General features: G+C 35.3%; 1 protein-coding gene across 2 annotated transcripts in view; it reads left to right on the top strand.

The window, feature by feature from the left end:
- The window catches only part of NAA15 (N-alpha-acetyltransferase 15, NatA auxiliary subunit), a 43,827-nt gene that overhangs the window by 14,494 nt on the left and 14,148 nt on the right, over positions 1-15,185 (top strand). The window contains exons 3-14 of one of the 2 annotated variants that reach the window (XM_082759244.1): positions 673-777; positions 1,462-1,619; positions 3,509-3,643; positions 3,804-3,957; positions 6,151-6,270; positions 6,651-6,746; positions 6,880-6,986; positions 7,415-7,487; positions 9,225-9,394; positions 10,067-10,219; positions 12,493-12,621; positions 14,537-14,750. In XM_082759244.1, coding sequence (XP_082615370.1) covers positions 673-777; positions 1,462-1,619; positions 3,509-3,643; positions 3,804-3,957; positions 6,151-6,270; positions 6,651-6,746; positions 6,880-6,986; positions 7,415-7,487; positions 9,225-9,394; positions 10,067-10,219; positions 12,493-12,621; positions 14,537-14,750 — 1,614 coding nt within the window. The remainder of the gene's footprint in view (positions 1-672; positions 778-1,461; positions 1,620-3,508; positions 3,644-3,803; positions 3,958-6,150; positions 6,271-6,650; positions 6,747-6,879; positions 6,987-7,414; positions 7,488-9,224; positions 9,395-10,066; positions 10,220-12,492; positions 12,622-14,536; positions 14,751-15,185) is intronic. The other variant, XM_082759245.1, reaches the window with a different exon arrangement.

Raw genomic sequence — 15,185 nt, 5'->3', positions numbered from 1 at the left:
TTAAAGACTGGTCGTACTAGTAGTCATAGCCTGCCGTTCTTTATGCTGGCAGCCATTATAACATGGTGCAAGTTTATGAAATGTATATTGTTTAAATCACTTTTTCGGGGGAAATTATTATTTGTTCATGATCAGGAAGAAGTGCAAGACAAAAGGCAGAGGTAGATATATATTGTTCAGTCAACTTTGTGGTCTTGTTAGTTTTTCTGAAGGAGTAGTCTTTTTGGAAGAGAAGGAGGACAATGTTTGCCCCTTACTGTATTTTCAGTCTGTTTTTATTATCTGAGTTGAAACTTTTTCTGTTATCCAAAAACTTTCTTTGTGAACTAGGTTGGCACGGATGGATGTGTAGAAGTCTCAAAGTGTTGTGAATAGATGCTTGAGGGATCACATTAAAAGATTCCCTTCTCAAAACATTTGTAGAGCAAAAAGTTTTTAATGCCTTCACTTTTGGTAGAAATACTGAAAAAAAAAAAAAAAATTACTGTCACGTATGACATACTTAAGTGAATAATCTGTCAGTTTGATTTTCCATGTGAAAAAAATGCGAAATCTTGATGTTGATAATGGTGTCTAAATTTGAATGTATACTATATTGAAAGTTGATATTTTAAGCTTAAAAGCATATAAAAATGAGTAACTGATATTTATTTAATCTTTGTGTTTTTTTAGAAACCTTGGCAATGAAAGGACTAACATTAAACTGTCTAGGGAAGAAAGAGGAAGCATATGAACTGGTGCGTAGAGGCCTAAGGAATGACTTGAAGAGTCATGTATGTATCCTTTTTGAAATAGAACTTCCACTTATGAATGGAATTTTTTTTCTCTATTACTTGATTTATAGAGTAGCAACAAGAGCCGGTATGATTATGCTTCAAACTGGAATTTCAGAATTTAAAGTTGTGTCCAGTATATAACAGTATTTTGTTTAAGCTGTCTAACGGGCAAATGAGTTGCAGCTCTCCTTGCAGTCACAGTTAACTCAGGTTATTCTAGCTTGCGTTGTATATATTTGTTTTTATCATTAAGCTGCAACTCTAAACTTGTGGTGGGCCAAACTAGACTTTTAAGCACGTGGTTTGCTCTAAAAACAGTAGTTGCCATTACATTGATAGGTTGTCATATACATCAAGTGTTGGAAATGCAAGCAATACAGTTGTCTAATTTAAGCCCTTATTCAAAAATGTGTTTAAGCTTCGACAGTCTTTTTCAGAGATCCTACTACAATTTCCTCATCCAGTACGTGAAAAGTAGAGTTTACAGCATATCCATGTAACTGGTGAACTGTTCTATATTTTTAGTTTGCAGGCAGTTTCTTCTTATAGCTGAGGAAAAAAAAAAGTAATGATAGTGATGACATAAAACGGCTTTAGAGCTTTTTACCAACTGTTCTGTCACTGCTATGTTACATATATTCTCTCCCTGCTCAAGTTCAGTAGCATCCTTAACAGAGTTTTCCAGGTTGGCATGTCTATGGCCTTCTTCAGAGGTCAGACAAGAAGTACGATGAAGCTATCAAATGTTATAGAAATGCACTGAAATGGGACAAAGACAATCTTCAAATTTTGAGAGATCTTTCTCTGCTACAAATTCAAATGAGGGATCTTGAAGGTTACAGGGTAAGTGTACATACTACATACGTTATCAGCTTCTAGGGAATTGTGGCAAAGGCCGCGAATTGTTTCATGACGCTTTTAAGAGGTATACGGAGTTAGACTGTGAAATCCAGCATTAAAACTGTGTGCTTGACACTTCATGAAAGTAAAAGCAGACATACAACTGAGCAATTTCTGTGAAGTATACAGACTAAGTCACATATTATACTATTCTTTTATCTCACTGTGGAATTGTTTTGCTAAACTTTTTCTCATGCTGCATAATCCAGCTGTAGACAATCCACGGTCTCTTTATTATTTACTTTGAGGGATTCCTGCATGTCCCGAAGAGTAGTGTTTTTCAGGCAGAGGAGTTTCAATTTTTTTGATCACTTTTTAGCATATCTCTTCAGTGGCCTCTTCTAGATGAGTGGCCACCAGTTTTCTCTCAGCAATGGTTGACAATACTAAGCAAGAAGTATGCTGCATGAAATGCCATATTTTGCTTCCTATCTAACCTGGACATTAGGACACAGCTTCCTCAAGGGCCACGCATTTCCTTACGTTTCCTGTCAGCTGTAAGATTTTGTATTGCTCACTTAAGATTAGTCTGAACAATTTTAGAAGATAGTTTTCTTTCTTACTGTGCCATGGAGGGATATATGACATCATAAGTATTTATAATTCAAACATTAATGAGTTGAAAAAAGCTTTAAGTATTTGTGTCTGGAAGCTTGTATGCTTTTAAGCTTACGTAGACAAGTGTAATAGGGTATCCCTTTTCTCTGCAATAATCTCTGTTGAACTTCAGAAGTTACCCAAGGGACTTAGGATAATATTTTATATCAGATTTCAATCTTTTCAGTGATTTAGAAATTTGACTCCTCCCTCACTGAGACATGGTAGCCGAAACTTAGCATAGGTGCCAAAAATTCGTTTGTAAATGTATGTTCTCTTTGAAAAGGTGTCTGGATAAATGTGATGACAAATAAATAATTAAGTATGCAAGAAACATGTTTATAGAATGCATTAAGGAATAAATGTTAACATGTTTCATTGTTAACATGTTAAATGTTAACATGTTTGACCTGCCAGTAATCTATGAATGGTCGTATACAAGTTTATGAAGAGCATGAAGAACTGGAATACAACTGGGGGGAGGGAGGGTATTTTTGTTGTTTTCTTTTTGCTGTTCATTCTTAGCTTTAGCTTCTACATTTTATAATATCGTAAAGGATCTTCCTGCAGTCTAATGAACTGCTGTTACTATTTTTAGTTCTTTTTGATCTGTGCTTTTGACTGTTTATGCTGTTTAGTAAGTAGTAACTTTTTTTCTTAATTTTAAAGTATTTGAAGGTGTCTTCCAAAAGTATGTAACAAAACAAGTCCTGTCTTTTCTGTCAAATTAAAGCAGCGTAATTCCAAGCAAATCTGTTGTATCTTCCAGCTGTAATTATTTTCTGGCCAAAGAATAGGGATATGCTTGCGTGACCTATTTTGCATAACAACATTTCTAATGATTTAATATATATATATAATTTCCAAGGTGAATTGGAAACATCACTATATAATAAATATTCCTGCAGCTCAAACGAAAGCATCTTTAATTTCATCCTGTTCACAAGCAGTAATACAGGAAAAGCGTGTATGTAAAACCTTAACAAAGTTAGTCTGACTCATAAGTCTTTTCGATTTGAAATGATGTAAAAACACACTTTTTTTTTAAATTCAGTTGAGATCACTGTAGTGTTTCAAAGTTTCTTTTTTTTGGTTCAAAACTAATTTTTACATAAAGAAAGGTAATTTTTAATGACAGTCATTAAGTATCAGACCACTGAAGACGGAGTATTGCATAATGAATTCTGTACAGCTTCAGAATGAAGTCAGGAAAATTAATAGCTACTTTTTTGCAGGAAACAAGATACCAGTTGCTTCAGCTCCGACCAGCACAGCGAGCATCGTGGATTGGCTATGCTATTGCTTACCATCTGTTGGAAGACTATGAAATGGCAGCAAAAATTTTAGAGGAATTTAGGAAGACCCAGCAGGTAAGAGGAGAAAATGGAATTCTTGTGTGGATTGCTTCCTAAGACAAATATTAAACATTTCCTGTCATGATATGCAAACTTTATGCAGTGTTAGTCAAATGAATTAAATCCAAATACATTCTAAAAGCCTGAGCTTTCTCATGTGTCTTGTCCTGTGTAGACATCACCTGATAAAGTGGACTATGAGTACAGTGAACTGCTGCTGTATCAAAATCAAGTCCTCCGTGAGGCAGGACTAAACAAAGAAGCTTTGGAGCATCTTTGTACCTATGAAAAGCAGATCTGTGATAAACTGGCTGTTGAAGAAACTAAAGGTAATTACTTTTCAATGATACACCTAAATGCATGGTTATAAAATGGAATGCCTGTGCTGTCAGTTTTTTTTCATTTTTTGCAACTTTAATTTAAAAACAAATTAAAGAACTGTATCAATTCTGTGCTGTGTCTATCATATGCCTCTCCCAGGTAGAGAAGTCATCAGCAGAGTGCAGACATGCTGTTCTGAACCTTTTGAGCTGAGTGTTTTCAGACAGATGATTCTGAATTGTTCTGAAGTTGTTTGGCTAGTGTAGCCAGACCTGTGCCATCCTAGGATTTGATACTGGTCCTGTCAGAGACCACTTGCTGTAAGGGCAGAATAATCTTTGGCAAAGTATAAAGCCTTTAATGATACTCAGTTGCTCTTAAAGTGTATGGAACTAGACCCTTTGGGTGGGCAACCCAACATAATCTTCTGCTGTTGGATTATAATAATGCTAGCATATAACAACAGAACAATATAGTATTCTATATTACATTCCATTGCTGAAATTGCAGAATGATAGAAGTTCATTCTTATGACTCTTTTTAACAGGTACAGTTACTTAAAGTCTGCCTTGTTCCTCTTCTGCATGATGCTGCACAGTACTCCTCTCACTGTTTATGTAAAACTGCCAACTTATCAAAGCTACTGTCTGTTCTTAGCCCACACTGGAATCTATTTAGGTGATTGCTTGAAGCAGAGATTTTTACTCTTATATTCATGTAGATATAGTAGCCCGCTCCCTGTTCCTGCTGGACAATCTCACTGTTGTGCAAACAAACTACAAATGGACTAGTGACAATGCTATGAAAATTGTGTGGTATGTCCTCAAAGAAAGTGACTGCAGGCAGCTCTCTGCTGAATGGGTTACTTGGTTTGCATATGATTGTAAACAGGTGTTGGGATTACGTCGCTGCAGACTGTTTCTTCAGACATAGCATGGGCTTTTGGTTTTGGGGAAGGGGAGTTGCCTTTACAACTTATTTGAAAGACTTTTGGCATATTGTGTTCTCAAGTTTTTGCTGAAAGTCTGAAACGTGGTTTTCAAACAGGACCCCCGCCAAAAAAAAAAAAAAATCTAGTGAACTACTGGGGGGAAAAAAAAAGGAAATGCTCTTTGCAGTCTGTGCACTTTCAGTAGGGTACTGCTGTTGTGTTGTTGGTTTCAACTTAGCTGCAGTCAGATGCCATAGAAAAGCCTGCTAATAAATGAGTGCTGTCTTTAAATTTCAAGTGTATGTGCAAAAGCCATTATGGATGGAATACAGTTGAGAAAACCCGAAAATAGTATTGGCATTTGCCACCATGGTAAAAAATGATAATTTCCACCAAAGAGGAATAATTTAAGTGTATTTTACTGCAGGTAGTCCCCCAGCCCTATCTGTGGGACAAGGTATCTTTTGATAAAATTACATGTTGGTTGTATGGCATAGAGAAGAGTTAACACTGACTTTTGCATTTTGCTCTTGAAACAGGTTAAGAAAATCTTAACCTTAATCTAGAATGACACTGTTTCACCTCTTGTGTATAATCTTCTAGTGTGTCACATTTACAAATATCAAAGCGTTGTAAAGTGTAATTTTCTCCTTTGAGATAGGAAATCTGAATTTTGTTCCAGCTCCAGCATCAGGGAAGATGCCAAGTACAGTTAGATCCAGACTTTAGTTTTAGCCATTGTATCTTGTAATGAATTATCATTAGAAGGAAACTTGCTTGTAGAATCTTGAGAATTTGTTAATCAGATCAATGTCTTGATTTTAAAACATTTAAATTAGTTTTATGAAATATCAGACTGAAGAACCATTCTTTTATTTGCAGCTCTGCAATTGCAGTTTGGTTTTCAAGATGCTATACGCATGAAATACTGTGTACTGCTTTTAATTGCCTTCTGTAGTAAAAACTGCGCTTAAAGTAACCAGTCATTTCTGTAAGTGAGAAAAAAAAACATGCATCTTGCTTTTAACATTAAATTTTCAAGTAAGTTTCAAGAGTTATTGACTGAGTTGTGGGATCTTACTTTAACTGCACCTGTTGTCAAAGAAAAGTATCTGTCAGCTAGTTTGTGGTGCCACTTTGATCATTTTTTCCTAAGAAGTTAGAATCTACATGGAGTCAAGGATTATCTAATCTTTCACTGTAGAGTAATTAATACTATACTGCTTCATTCTTCTGTTACCTTAATTAAAATTTCTTAAATTTCACACAGGAGAACTCCTGCTTCAACTTGGCAGACTTGAAGAAGCAGTTGATGTCTACAAAGGATTGCAAGAAAGAAATCCTGAAAACTGGGCCTACTACAAAGGCCTAGAAAAGGCACTTAAACCAGGTAATAATTTTATATATTGTAGTAAGCAAGCTGTTTCTGCACATATCTTAATATTATGTTATGGGTAATAGAGGTTTTGGAAAAACAGATGTGATTCTCCTGAAGGGTTTTCTTTGGTCACAATTTTAGCACAGTGTTAAGACAAGAATTCTTTTTAAGATGAGATGCATGCAATTATAACCACAATTGGAAGAGGAATGTAAGGATACTGAACATTTGAAATCATTTCTACTGCAAGTGGAAATTAATGTTCTCTAGGAAGTATATGCTCATTAGATCTTACATTCTGACTCTTCTTAACCAGGTCTAGTGATTTCCCTCATCTCTTTTCCCCACTTTCCCATCCTGACAAAAAAGTAAACTGTAAAATTCTGTTCCAGCAAATATGATGGAGAGGCTAAAGATTTATGAGGAGGCCTGGACGAAATACCCAAGAGGACTAGTTCCAAGAAGATTACCATTAAACTTCTTGTCAGGTAAGTGCATCTTTGAGCAGGTAACGATCAGCACTTGTGTTTCTTAGATGCTAGTGTTTTATCAGCCAAACCAGCCTACAATTGATAAGTAATGTGTGGTAAAACAAAATCAACAGGTCTTTTTCTTCTCAAGGTGAAAAGTTTAAGGAATGTCTGGACAAGTTTCTAAGGATGAATTTCAGCAAAGGTTGCCCACCGGTCTTCAATACTTTGAGGTCATTATATAAAGACAAGGAGAAGGTAATATTCTTTTATCCAACTTTTACATTATCATTTTGATCTATTACAGCATGATAGTAGCGGTTACACACTAAAGAGAGCAGCTTTTTTTCTTCAGTGCTCACTATGTCTGCACTGCTGTTTATTCTGTTCTAGTATTTTTAGAAAAATCAATCAGAAGCATACATAGCCTTTTGTGCCTAGTTTGTAAATGTAGAAAACTAAGATTTACTAATTAAAAGATGCACTTAAAAAAAACCCTTAAGATTTACTAATTAAAAGTGGGGGAGAGGTGGAGAGAGACTGAGTACATTCCCATATGTGTTGCAATTTAGGTTATTGCAAAATTTTCTTACCAAGAATAACTAGTCTGGGGAACACAAAGTAGCTGAAACTGAGATGAAATACCATCTTGCTTATAGTTTTTTTTTTTTTTTTTTGTCTTGTAGGTGGCAATCATAGAAGAGCTTGTGGTAGGTTATGAAACCTCCCTAAGAAGCTGCAGGTTATTTAACCCAAATGGTGAGTGCTAAACTATCTTACTTCATGGAACTGGTGCCTGGTATAAGCATTGTAGGACCATTCAGAGGCAGGGACTCAGTGGAGAGTGACGAAATTTGAATCATGTTTTTATTCCTGTTCCCAAAACAGAACCAAACCACAATCACCCTTAGAAGATATTTCAGCTGTCAAATTTTAAGTCTGTACACATGTATCCAGTTATCATTTGTTTTCCAGTTTTGAGTTCAGATGTTTTATTTTCAAGGCTTGAGTTGATCAATGTACAGGAAATTGTCATTTGAAAGCTATGTTGTAATGTTTAGTAGCATTGTCAAATTGTAGCATTGTCAAAAATGAACTGATACTTATTTGATGTTTCCTACTGATCTGGTAGGACAATCTACAGGGTTTCTTTTGTTTGGAGCTTGCAGTGAGGTGTTTTGTCTGCCTTGTGTGGTTTTCTTGTTTGTTTGCTTGGTCTTTGAGAGATTTAAAAAACAAACACTACCTTGTCCATGTTATGGCTCACTACTGTTTTTGTTGTGAGTTGTGGTTCTGCATGTATTGAATCAAACCTTCACAGTTTCCTCTGTAGTAGTTTTATGATGTTTCGTTAGTTATTAGCTTAATCACGTTGTAATGGAAAGTCTCCAAGAAAAATCTGCATAAAATATCAACAAAAGATGGTTTTGAAGTTTTGGTAGGTGGATTATAATGGTGTAATAATGAGGGATAGTAAGAATAAAAATATACATTTAAAACTTCATGGAATATTTGTTGTTATTAAAAACTTTTTACTGAAGTTGTAACCAATTATTTCCCTGCTTTGCAAAAATAATTTGATTCTTCCTTATGAAATTGCTTGTTAAGTTTTTGTTTGAGTAGATAGCTTACTATAATTTCAATTAAATTTTTGCTTTGATATTAAATTTCATTCAAATAAACAACATTCTTCCGCCTTAAAATGAACAAATGCATATAATTGCATTTTTAGTTAAGTAAACTGAAGAACCAGAATCTTCTGTCACGACCAGAACCCCCATGCCCTTTTCCCCCACCCCCCCGCAAGGCGCCTTTGCTTCATATTCAAAATTAAGCAGCAAACTTAACTTTAAGGCTTCAGTAGTACTGTGGGTTGCAAGTTTTCTCTAGCTTTGAAAACTGACTTGTGCATGGCACTGTTTTGTTGGATACACTTACATGAGTAGTGACAATAAATCTGTCAAAGGTAGAGACAGAAAAGCTTTTTAAAGCTGTGGTATGGAACAGACATTTTTGTTTGAAAATACTCAAGTCTGTGGACTGAAAAAGTGTAAATGCCGAATGTACTGAAATGCTTTACGGTGTTAGTGTGCAACCGTGGTGTTCAGCAGAACTTCTTGCTGTATCCCTCACCTAAAATTGTGTTCAGTGCACTCTGTGCACTGTGGTTCTGCATTTCGGGCTGCCCTGGCTAAGGGGTTAGTTGGACCAAAACGCAACCATCTTCTGACTTGCTAACTCATGTTTCTTTTCCCTTAAAATCATGGTGTGAGAAGGGAAGAAAATGTGCCGAAGTCTTGTCAAAACTTAGACTCAGAAGTTACTTACCTGGACCCAGGAGTTCAGAAACACTCCCAGGTCTGATGTGGCAGCCTGATATAGAGGCAGAATTAACTTTAGTGGCTATATGTGTAGTTCTTTGTTTGTTCATTTTTTTTGTCATGTTATTTTAAAAAAATGAACCAAAAAAATCTCCTTCTGATTTTCTTACTGTAGATGATGGTAAAGAAGAACCTCCAACCACTTTACTCTGGGTCCAGTATTATTTGGCTCAACATTATGATAAAATTGGACAGCCATCCCTGGCTCTAGAATATATAAATGCTGCTATAGAAAGTACTCCCACTTTGATAGAACTGTTCCTTGTGAAGGCAAAAATCTATAAGGTAAGTTTGGCTCACTCTTAGTGATCAGAGATTATTCTTTTGTCATGCTGAAAGACTTTTACACTTGCTTACATTTCAATATTTTGGATGAAACACTGAAGTGCTAAGCTTGTTTTAAAGACATGTGAAGAATCCATGGAAAATGTTGTAATGAATATTAGTGTGTTCTGAAAGAAGGGTATTGGTTATCTGGTTTGACTTCTTTTAGTGTGCATGAATAAGCCCTTGTGAAGATTTTTGAAGTCAATAAAGGACAAGCTTACTGCAAGATGTAGATTATCAATTTACAATTATTTTCATATTAAAGATCACCCTGATCAATTTAGTTGGTATTTTAAATGTCATCCACTTAATATTACATGCACACCCTTCTTTTCTTAACTATTTAAAAACAATTTCTCAACTGTGATATGGTATTCCATCAGAATGGGATAAACCGAAGTGGTTTTAGGTATTTTCAGGAAAAACTTCTAGTGCCAGAAGACCTGTAACTCCATAATGATGGAAAGTAGTTACTCTGCTTTTTTTCTTCAAAGATCTGTTACTTTCCCGAGAAAAGCTATTTATAAAAATAAGTCTAGAAAATTAACTAGTTATATTAAACAGAGAGTTGGTCTACTGTACATGTTTTATATCTCCCGAGTCTAATTTTCATTTCTGTTTGTTTATAAGCATGCTGGAAATATTAAAGAAGCTGCAAGGTGGATGGATGAGGCTCAGGCTTTGGACACAGCAGACAGATTTATCAACTCCAAATGTGCGAAATATATGTTGAAAGCAAACTTCATTAAAGAAGCAGAAGAAATGTGTTCTAAGTTTACACGGGTTGGTTGCGCTTAACTATAGCTCTTCTGAATAATGTGGGCCTAATCCCTTATGGAATATTTTTTTAACTTTCCACTCGCCTTTATTACAATCCTTAAGTTCTGTTTCAGAGCAAAAATGGTTGCTTGCTTTTACTAATGGTAGTTGGTATTACGGTTTGAATTACTAAGCATGATTCCATAGCATTAAGTGCAAATGCAACATTAAAACCTGGATTTGATTTCTTTTGCCACGTAGGAGAAATACAGGATGCCCTTTCAAGAGAGAACTTTTTTTTTTTTTTGTTAGAGTTCTTTGAGTTTAATATTGATTCTATTGGATACTTGAGAGATTTGATCAAGCAGCCTGTCTTTCACGTTTTAACAGTAATATATTAAGGCTAGTCAGAATTCTCTCTTAAATAAATTCTCTGTGGCTTCTGGGTGAAAGGCATTCTGAGATGTCCTTCTGTGAGCAAGCTTTCACCCCCAAGGCTATGTTTAATAGTGACGACACGAAGCTGCGCATTGTATCTTTTTTTCTTCATCTGCTTACAACCAATTAGTTGGCAGGGAAAAAAAACTGATGCAGGAAATTAAGTAATCTGTGTAATGCAGTTTTTGTCCCTGCAGTAACCTATTCTGATAGGTGTGGTGGTCTCATAGATTAGTTAATTTTTTTAATTGAGTTCTCTTGCTGTTGTTCTTTCACAGCTGGAAGTCAAAATAGTTCAGTACAGTCTTTACAGAATATTTGGCAAATGATAGCTTTTTTAATTCTGGCAGTATGAGTTGTGTGTTGCTAATGGGAGGGAGGCAAAACACTTTTGGGACCTTCCTGCAAAGTAAAGTTGTTTTTGCTTGTCCCAATTTAGTCTTTGTTGAAGACTAAGAAGAACCTGGAGTAATGTAGGTTGAACAGGGGATATTCATAAGGGGAAAAGGAAAGATTTTTTTCTGAAATGGTGAGTGGGTGTGTGCAGGCAAACAGGATGGGGTTTAAGAAGGAAAAAAAAATAAATATATGACCTCAGTGGGTTTATGTGGAGCTGTTGATGCAAAATTTCTTAAGAATCCAGGTTAATTCACTCTCACAATGCCTTAAGCATTTTCTAGACGATGTCAAAAAAAAAAAAAAAGCAAGCATCCTGGTTGCCCCGAACTGAACTTTAAAAGCATGATTTGATGATGCTGCACTTTGTAATCTTTTTTAAACTCCTTTTGATCTTACATCTAGTGCTCAAGTGCAAGCTTCATAAAAAATAGAAATTAAAGACCTGAATTAAGCATAATGAAAATGAAATTTTTTTCTGACTTCTAGCTTCCCAGCTCAGCCTGGTTTGAAAACTGCCGTTCTTTCTCATTTGAAGCATTCTCCTTACCCTTCCTTTTGAATATTATCTGACTATTATCTGTCGCTTTCCCAGCTTTGGTTCTTGGCTGATTCTTCAATAGCTTGGTTTTTGCATGATCACGTTTGCATGATCGTGAACTCTGTGAATAGCTGAGGCTGACATTAAGCTTGACAGGTATATGATAAGTTCTACAGATGTATACAAGCATGTACAAATACCAGATTTGAAAGAAAACTGTAATTGTTTCTGAATTAGAAGTGATGAAAGCTACTAGTACTGCTTTGCTTTCCCATCACTCTATAGGGCTAATCCCATAAGAAATACCTATTGTTTCACAGGAAGCACTATCAGTTACTTCCATACTTAGCTTGATCAGGAAGTCTCTGGAAGACAGATTGGCAGTTTTAGGGGGAAAAAAAAATCCTGCAGGTGTCAGTGTCATGCCGTGTGATAAAATTTTTCTGTAATTTCTCTTCATGCTGCAATATGTTATACTTGCAAACCATTTTGAAAACACTGAGTGAATGCATCTCCTATCCTAAAGATGAGGAACTCTCACAGTCATGTGGTGACTACCTGGCTATTAATTGTGTCCTTGAGTCTTTGAAAAAGTGAAACGTACAAGAACAGTTTTCTTCAGCTTGGAGTCATGATTAATGAACAAAGCAAGTTCATCTTGTTCATTGCTTGAAGCATTGTTTAGGTAGAGGAAATAGAAAATTCAGTGGAAATGCGGGACCACATATATGAAGATGATACAGTAAAGATCAGGACGGAAGTGCACAAAAGGGCCAAATTAAGGAATGACTTTTATGGCAACTTCTAATTTTCAGGACTACAATTTTGAAATTGGTCGTTATTTTGATGGCCTTTTTATTTGTACTTTTAACTGGCTAACAAATTGAGATTTTTTTTTCTGTAATGCTGTTTTTGCTTTTAGGAAGGAACCTCGGCAGTAGAGAACTTGAACGAAATGCAGTGCATGTGGTTTCAGACAGAATGTGCGCAAGCTTACAAAGCAATGAATAAATTTGGAGAAGCACTTAAGAAATGCCATGAAATTGAGAGAGTATGTATCTAGTCAAACTGGCCAGGTTGGAAAACACTAGCTTACGTTTACTGTGCTAATATGTTTCTGTTCTGAACAGTAAGAGTATACTTCGCATAGATTCTGGAGAGATTTTGTTTCTCATTGGGTGCTGGGAAGCTGATTAAATTACATTTTCTTCTAAAACTGACATTGTAAACCATGCATTAGGTTATAATAAGTATTTCAAAGATCCAGGAAAGAACAGAAAACAGTAAAAAATAAGCTTACTTTTGGTAGAGTTCATTTTAAAAATAGACAGGTATTTAGGCAGAAACCAAGAGTATTTGTATTTTAAGTCCAAAAAGATGTTGGCTGAGCTAAGAAGCCCAGCCTAAAAGTAAATGAAAGATGTCACCTGTCTTTGAGGGCCACAATAAATGTAATAAAATAATATTCTCTCCTTTAAAAAAATAAATAAAAACTAAGCTACAGGTTAAAAGAAGCTATTAGAAATATAGAGACTTCTTAATGTAAAAATTGTTTTCAAAAACAGGGGAATAAAACCTCCCTGCACATTAAATGGAGATTTTTTTTCTAAAGGTAAAAAATAAGATAAAATGTTTGGAAAGCTTACGTTTAAAAAACAAAATAACAAAATAACAAAAAAAAACTTTTGTTTTTCAAGCACATAAGGGTCTAAAAACAAGACAAGACATTTGAGGTATAAAAGAAGTACTCAAAAGGAGGACTTAATAGGAAGCTACACCTCTTTGCAAATGCAGACACTTAACGAGATTTCCGCAATGATGCTTATCAGCTGGCAGGACTAATTACTTCTCAGAACAAATCAGAAAAATGATTCACAAACAGTGGTCAGGCCCATATTTTATTTGCTCAAATCCTTTGCAGAAATCTGTGTAAAATCCTTTGAAATAATTTGTTTAAGAAACTGCTAGTATTGCAATTTGCTGTGTGTACCAGAAGAGGTTTGTAGATTTGGAGTTGACTTCAAAATGTTTTTGGCAGTCGTCCAAGGAATTAAGTCAGTGTTTTATGTATTTACTAGATTAATTGATGAAAGGTGTAGTAAAGATCAGAAGCAAGAGATAAATCTGTTGTATTCAGAAAACATAACAAAGCTTTTGTAAGGAAAAGCGTTGCCTCTTTAATCTTTAGGAGGTGTTCTGCATTTCAGAAATGCTTTTGATGTCAGCTTTCACATGAGGGAATCTATGCTGTCTCAGAAAAAGAAGGAAAGTTGATTTCATTGATTTGATTAGCTGGTTCATGACTGCGAAAGCAAGAAAAGGACAAAAAAAGACAGTTTTTACGAGGAGTTTAACACGGAGACTCTTGGGGTCTCCCTTGTTTGATGTATTGATAAATGATCACAGAAAGGAAGTTAAGGACTTGTGATGTAAAGCGATTAAAAACTGTCTGCAGAAAGCTTTAGAGAAGCAAGTTGAAGAGGGGATTGACTTTTCACTCTTTCTCAAAAGTAAGGGGACTCTGAGTGGCAGTGAGGAAGCAAAAAGAAGTACTTGGTCATATCACATGTGATTTAAGTGTGGAGTTCATTGCTAGGGTACTTAATGGAAGTCAAAAGTATAAGCTGAAAAAAATTAGCTGAGTTCATAGAAGAAAATTTGAGTGCCATTTAAGTACAGCAAACCTTTGAGCTGCAAATGGTCAGAGGATAGCTACAGTAAAGAGGTTGTGGACTGGATAAGTTTTGATTCTGACCTAAGATGCCATCTGTTCTTTTCACCATTGCTTTTTGTTGTTTTTCTTTTCTTTTTTTTTTTTTTTTTTATTAACTCATGTTTTAAAAAGACGCAACAGTAGTCAAACAGTATTCTTCTACTAAATTATTACTTTTGGAGGGGGGGAATGTGCAAAGTCAAGGTTAGTATCTTGCTGTTAATACTTGCTAAATAATGTGATGTTGTGTTAGCATTTTGTAGAAATCACAGATGACCAGTTTGACTTCCACACGTACTGTATGAGGAAGATTACTCTTAGGTCTTATGTGGACTTGCTAAAACTAGAAGACGTGCTTCGACAACATCCGTTCTACTTCAAAGCAGCACGAATTGCCATAGAGATATATTTGAAACTTCATGATAATCCCTTAACAGATGAAAATAAAGAACACGAGGCTGATACAGGTATTGAATCCTTTATTAAATATATTTAATATGTAGTTTCACTAGTTAGTGGATGTACTATAAGAATACTGGGCCTTCATAGTTGTCCTTTGGAAGTTTTTTATAATAACCAAATACAAGGTTTTTATCACAACTCAAATGGTAACTTGGAGCGGAAGTAAAAGTAGATGTTCTACTGAAAGCTAAACTGAAACAAGTTTTTATGTAGGTATGAAAAATAATGCTTTTTTTTTTTTGTAGTGAAAATTAAAATTCATAAGTAAAAACAGATTTGTGTTATGGAATGGCTGAAAAAACATTGAATTCTCGTGGTTGCTCATCCATGAAGTAACAGATAGCAGAAAGTGTGCTTGGAGTGGCTCTTGCTGGAAGAGAAAAAAAAAAATTGCAAAAGTATGACTAGCTAGCACCCTACATTTTAATCATCTCTTGCTA

This window comes from Aythya marila (genome assembly GCF_965140915.1).
Source record: "Aythya marila genome assembly, chromosome: 4".
NCBI lineage: Eukaryota > Metazoa > Chordata > Aves > Anseriformes > Anatidae > Aythya > Aythya marila.
This window is presented reverse-complemented; position numbering and strand designations above follow the sequence as displayed.